This window comes from Pelophylax lessonae (genome assembly GCF_965119305.1).
Source record: "Pelophylax lessonae genome assembly, chromosome: 1".
NCBI classification, from domain to species: domain Eukaryota; kingdom Metazoa; phylum Chordata; class Amphibia; order Anura; family Ranidae; genus Pelophylax; species Pelophylax lessonae.
In genome coordinates this window covers 100,708,322-100,715,173 of record NC_138768.1, presented here as the reverse complement: position 1 = coordinate 100,715,173, position 6,852 = coordinate 100,708,322, and the positions used below count along the sequence as shown (strand labels likewise).

At 42.6% G+C, this 6,852-nt stretch overlaps 1 protein-coding gene across 1 annotated transcript; it reads left to right on the top strand.

Moving 5' to 3' along the window:
* Window positions 1-217: 217 nt before the first annotated feature.
* LOC309544223 (uncharacterized protein) lies at window positions 218-1,399 on the top strand (the record flags this gene model as incomplete). The annotated part of the gene is made up of 1 exon (XM_082243112.1): window positions 218-1,399. One exon carries the CDS (start codon window positions 218-220, stop codon window positions 1,397-1,399), a length of 1,182 nt encoding a protein of 393 aa, XP_082099238.1.
* Window positions 1,400-6,852: the final 5,453 nt, after the last annotated feature.

Genomic DNA, 6,852 nt, shown 5'->3' with positions numbered 1-6,852 from the left:
CTGTATAGAGCTCTTTGCCGAATGCATCCGACAGAACCCAGAGATCAGAGGGATCACCGCACCGGGACCGGACAGAAGGGTTGTCAAGTGCTCACTCTACATGGACGACGTAACGGTGTTCTGTGCTGATCAGCGCTCCATCGACTCGCTCGTCCAGACCTGTGAGGACTTCGGCAAAGCTTCAGGGGCAAAAGTCAACTGCGGGAAGTCGGAGATCATGCTCTTCGGAAAGTGGTTCCTGCCTTCTTCTGCATCAATCCCTTTCAGCGTCAAGGCGGACTTCATCAAAATTCTTGGAGTTTGGTTTGGAGCTGAGGGCGCAGCCCTGAAGTCTTGGGAGGAGAGACTGTCCAAGATGAGACAAAAGTTTGGACTATGGAGCCTCAGAGAACTCACCATCGAAGGGAAAACACTGGTACTCCGCAGCGAGATCCTCCCTGTGTTGCAGTACCTCGCCCAGGCCTGGCCCCCCCGGGTCAACACCTGCAAGGCCATCACCAGGGCGGTGTTCCACTTCATCTGGGGCTCCAAGATGGACAGAGTGAAGCGAGCAGTCATGTTCAAAGAACCCCTCAAGGGCGGTAAGGGCGTGCCCGACATCGCAACGTTACTGGGGGTGTTCTTTGCCTGCAACTGCATCCGCAGAACTTTGATTGACAGAACTTCGGACTCTGGAGGCAACTCCATGTCCCGTTTTTTCCTCCTGCCTCTCTGGAGGTCCCTTGGATGGGACAAATGGGACAGCTCCATCCCCTACAACTGGGACACTCCTTGGTACTACTTGGACACTTTCAAGTTCATCAAGGAGCTGGGGCTGCATGGAGTTAAGCCCGACTTGTGGAAGCCAAAAACTATCTACAAGTTGATCAGAGCATCGGACATTGCTAAAACTGTTCCAGGCCTCCCTTCAGCCACTTGCAAAGTGGTCTGGAGGAATGTTTCTTCAAAGAGACTCACCAACAGGCATAAAGATCTGGCGTGGATGGCTGTCCAGGGGGGTTTGCCACTCAGGACATTTATGCATGCCAGAAACTTGTGCAGATACAGGCACTGCCCCTTTTGTATCATCCACGAGGAAACGTCTTTTCACGTTTTCTGGGAGTGCTCATTTGCACAGAGCCTGTTGAGGGCCTTGGAACCTGATCTGAGAGACTTTGTCCCACAGACTGCCATCACACATTTTGCTGTGCTGAATGGACTTTTTCATGGGACTTTTACCCAAGAGGACATTGACAACGCCTGGCGGGTGTTGTGCTGCTTTAAGGACGCTTTATGGTGCGCCAGAAAGCGCCTTATCCACCAGAGGGAGAGGATGTCCATTGAGGACTGTCGCAGACTGATCCACAGTCTGCTCAGAGACTATAACCTGATGGATCTCATGGAGGAAGAGGAGGTCTGAAGATTTCCCCTTCCCCCACTCTCCCTTGTGTGTCTTTGTCCATTCAATAAAGCTTCGGGCCTGTGATTTCATTCCCCCTCCCCCTACCCCCACTCTCCCAACCCCCATCACACCTGTTGCTTTTTTGAAATGTTTTAGTATTGATACAGTTTGAGTAACGCAACGTATAGACACTGTTATTTAGTTTCATGCTTCAGGGGTATTGCGGCGTCATGCATGATGTGATGGCACGGGGTATCCTTACTCCGCACACCACATCAGGCATCATACCGCAGAATGAATGTATGTGATTGAATGTATTTATTAGTATGACCGGAAATGTATTGTAATGTAGTGTATTTATGCGCTGCGTCGCAGTACAGGGGAGAATGTACCCCGACAAAAGTATTGTTTTTTGTATATCTTTTATGCAAATAAAGATTACATTTTCAACCAAAAAAAAAAAGTTGTTTTTGGTTTTACGCTATGGCGTTTTTTATTTCTTTTCACGTTTAAACTTCATTGCGGTGGCCGTTCGAGATCCTGTGATTCTCGGTGTACAGTTTTTGCCGGATATCCATTGGAGTTTATGTTATCATTTGGCACACTACCTACTGATTTCCGGTAAGCCTTACATCAACACGGATATCTACAGTCACGCTCATTTATTTTGTCTCTTCACGGACTTTATGGACAATTTATTCACATTCTTGATTTAATGTTTGATCACATACAGCACAACTTATTTCTGTTATTTTAATCAATGGAATTACACTATAGGTATATATCATATGTAAAGTGGGCGCTGGTGATCTTAATTTATGTATCACGTGTTATAAAAAATTTTTATAAGTGATTTAAAGTGCAATAGATGTGATTAAAAATGCTACAAGTGTAAAAATTGTAGATATTAAACTACTATTAGTGCAACAAGCAAAAGAAAAGTGCATACCAGTGCAAATTCAATAAAAAGTGCCCGTGCTTCTCAAAGTAAATAAATCCACAATGATGTGGATCAGTGAATACACCAATGAATAAATATATAAAAATCACATACAAAAAATCACATAAAAATATATATAGAAATATATGAAAATATATAAAATATAAAAATATATATATAAATATATTATAAATGTGCTTCAAGTAGTGTCTCTAAAAATCCAGGCAATATCATGCAATCAAAATTGTGCTTGGTGAATTCTTATTTTTTCCATTCACAGTGCTCCAGGTGCTGGGGTGTGACAACCGTGGCCTCTTACCAGCTAGCAGCAGGTCATAAAGACCCCCAACGCCTGTGATCCCTTTATGGGTGGATCAAACCTCTCCTCGATTGCTTGGATCTCTTGCTCCTATAATATTCGAGTTGGACCATATAGTCCCCCCATATATATAAAGATATAGAAGAAGAAAAAATAGCCTCCAATAGTGAAATACTGTTTTATTCTCAAAAAAGCATATACTAAAGGGTGACAATTAGCCTCTTACTATTTGTTGTGCCCTCCTGGCACTGGGCAATTCGGCAGTACAAAATCGTATTGGGTCTTAGGAAGATATTCTCCAGGGATCTGCAGCACCCTATATCTCCTTTCCCCCTCCTTTGTATTGCGGCGATGGGTGAGTGTCCCAGCCTCTGCTACGAATGCCTCTGTATGTTACTTCCGGGTTAGCAATGACCACAATGCATTTCGCTTATTGAGCGTCATCAGGCGGTTTAATGGAATTACACTATTTGGATCTCTTTTGCTATCCCTTTTATGTCTGCCTATGGGTAGAAATACTGGGTTATGGCACACCACTGGGGGAACATAACCAGCAAGTAGAACTACAAGTTCCAGCATATCCAGGACAAGAGAAACTGCTTGTGATTCTTAACATTTAGGAGTCCACACCAGTCAGTGAGTGAGCTGGGACACTGAAGGGGAGCACGATTTGCACTTTATTTAAAGAGACAGCACTTGCCACCATTAAAATTGCATGACTGATCATTACATTCTGCATGTATGAAGATGCAAGGATATGGACTCATTTATGAATGACACTTTTTTTTTATGTATTCATGCACTTTATTTCAAATAATTTGTTTTTTCAATTGTTTATTGCAAAATTGGTTTAATTGCTTATTGCAGATGTACAGTATTGAGCACAAGTATTCAAGTATTTATTTTACGGTAACCAGGTAGCACTCAAAACTCCTATGTATGTGTTAGAGATCATTACCATTACAGCCCCTTTTCAAATCAATGCTCCTACTCCTGGCTGCTGGGTTCCAGTAAGGTAGAATTCGCTTTTTTTACTATATCTCTGTATGGCAACAAATTTAACTTCAGTTTACTCTAATCAGACGTAGGCATAGATGTGCGCAGCCTAAAGCATTAGGGTGTGCACACCAAAGCTCAAACACACACTACCAATAACTCAAGATGTTTATTCAGAAAGGGTGGGGGCCGGCAAATTATATATTTACAGGCCCCTTTCCCCACTCATCCTAAAACATCCCACAGCAACAGCCGGCTGCAGAGGAGAGGAGGGAAGCCAGAAGAGCTGTGGGGGTAAGGGGGAGGGGAGCCAGGGCAGTAGGGGGAATCTGTGCCTGGGCACACTTTTGGACGTGAGTAAGGTGTAAGATTAATTCTAATAGCTTGCTATGTATTGTTGAGCTATGCATGTTACTTTTTAGTTTAGTGAAGAAGCAGGTTATTAGGAAAACAATAAAAATAAAGAGGATGACTATAAGGTAAAGCTTTATTGTCCAGCCAGCATTAGAATTGGTTGCTGTGACTAAAATGGACACTTTTCTCTCCACCTGTTTAATATAGCACCTAAATACATCTAATATTACTAGCAGTCATTTTAAAGCTCCCCAGAGGCAGAGATACAATGTAAAGGCAGTAAAGTATCAACATTCCACAAGTTACAAACAAACCAAACACAGCCATATAAAATAACCAATGGATCAAACAACAAAACTAACCATAATTTGAGGAGTCCATAGTATAAATAGTCATCTTGAATATGTGGTGGGATCAGGATGGTAGAAAAATTATGCATCTGCTGTTGCTAGTATGTAATTATTGGAACTGTGGGGGGAAACCACATGACCCGTGGCCATCTTGGGACACCTGTGACGTTGAAGTACACCTTATCAGCTGTGCTTACTTGCTTGTCAAACGCTGCCCTTTGTAAGTGTTATTTTTTTAGTCCTTTAATAAAAATCTTCAAACGGAGAGCATTAGATGTCTGCTTCCTTTTATACATGTACTGATTGCGGAGGAACTTAGAAGCAGTCATCCAGAGGTAGAGAAGTGTGGAGTTTGTGTGACCTGATATGCTGTCTTACCCTGTAGGGTCTGATTTTGGAGGTGAGCATATATGTATGCCATGGTGATGGGATCATAAGAGCACTTTGATCATCACTTGCATCGATCATCAGCACCTTGACTGCACTCTGGGGGACTGTTTTTCATACCTTCTTTAGAGCCTGCATTAAGAGGAGTCTGCTCTGTTTATTCACTTAATGGACTAATATACATATGATTTCCATAGCATTTGGCGTGTCATTGCTCACCTGACGCTGCTGGTCGAATCTCTTTACTTACATATAGCTGTTTCTTACTATTGACTGTTGACTATTCCTGATGTTTCATGTGGCAATGTTCCTGCCTGTTATTTGGTACTTTGCTTTCAATAAAGAAATAAAAAAAAAAAAAAAAAAAAGAATAAATCCCTCTGAATGCTGGAGATCCCCATTTAAAATGAAAGTATATTTAAAGGCAAAACTTTTTTTTTAGTTTTTAACAGAGTGCAGCGGGATTAGAACGCTTGTCAGTTTTATTGTTGTCTGTGCTCCCGTTAAGGAGACTCACCCTCTGATTTTGTCCTATTTACCATTAAAAATGAAAGGGAAAGTAAAACAAAACCCAAAATTTTGGGTTGTTCCCAAAAAAGTAATAGAAGGGAAATCTTCCAATGGGGATAGTTCTGGTGACCTGGTGGTCCCCAAGGAATTCCCTTAATTTTCAAGGATTTCCTCTCACTTCCTGTTTTTGCTTTTGGATAGGAAGTGATGGGAACTCTCCAAAATAGAACACAGATGGCGAAAAAAAATCTGATCAGGGTTATAAACCTCCATTGCTCTATCCAAAATGAAAAAAAAAAAAAGTTTTGCCTACAGTTCTACTTTAACCCCCCTAGCGGTATTTCTGAGTGTGGCTCGGGGGTTAATACATTGTACCAAAAGCGGTAACCCCGAGGCACACTCGGGATTACCCCAGAAGCACACTCACCTTCCCTGCGTTCCCCTGCCGCGAGGCCCCTCTGTCCATCCTCACAGTCTCGCCCCGCTCTTTGCTCGCAGAAGCCGGCACTTGCCTTCCGGTTCGCTCCCCTGCGAGCGTCGCGAAGCAGGGGGGTGGAACCGGCGATGAATTCAAAAGTGTAAATAAAATAAATTACTTGATACAAAGCTGTGATCCTAATGGATTACATTGTAAGAAGTCATTTACCTCAGAAATTCACCTACTGACTTTCCCAGTGTCATGCCTGTGATTTTCCAGTTCTTTGTGCCTGGAAAATTGAGAACAACAATGGCATCCAAAAAGAACTCTTTTTGCGCAAAAGCACTTTTAGACGACCTGAAAAACAGCGGCAGTGAAACGGAGTTACTTGAAGAAACGAGGTATAGCGATTCGTGGGAGAATTCGTCATCCGGGACGGAAAGTGACGACGACAGCGACGATTCTGCAACTGAGCTCAGCGATGTGCGGACTTGGTGCTCTATTGACCGCGGTACGGATCAGGCAGCGCCCCCAAGATTCCCATTTACAGGAGCAGCTGGTATAAAGGTTGATATTGACCATGACAACCCCTTGGCATACCTCCAATTATTTTTGACCGTTATTGATGTATGAGGTTATTGAAAAAATTGTTACCGAGACCAACCGGTACAAAGACCAACAATGTGCTACGCATTGGAGGTTTGCAAGATGCAGAAAGTGGGAACCAGTGACCAAAGATGACCCTTGGAAATTTCTGGAGCTAATTATTCTTCAGGGAGTGGTGGGAAAACCCCTGCAGAAGTGGTATTGGACAACCAATTCATTATTCGCCACTCCATTCTTTGGCATGGTCATGTCAGAATACAGATTTTCCCTCATAATGAAATATCTGCACTTTAAAAATAATGAAGAATTTGATTAAACTACTCATCCTGCACCAAAACTAAAAAAAAATTGGGAAGTATATCAAATGATTATTCAGAATTTCGAACGGAGCTATGTGCCAGAAAGCAACATCAGCATAGATGAAAGTCTAATGGCCTACAAGGGAAGGCTCAGCTGGGTGCAATACATTGCATCAAAGAGGGTACGATTTGGCATAAAATCCTACATGCTGTGCAAATCATCAACTGGCTACATTTGGAAATCAGTGATATACACTGGAAAAGGAACAAAATTTGATGAAAAATACAGTAA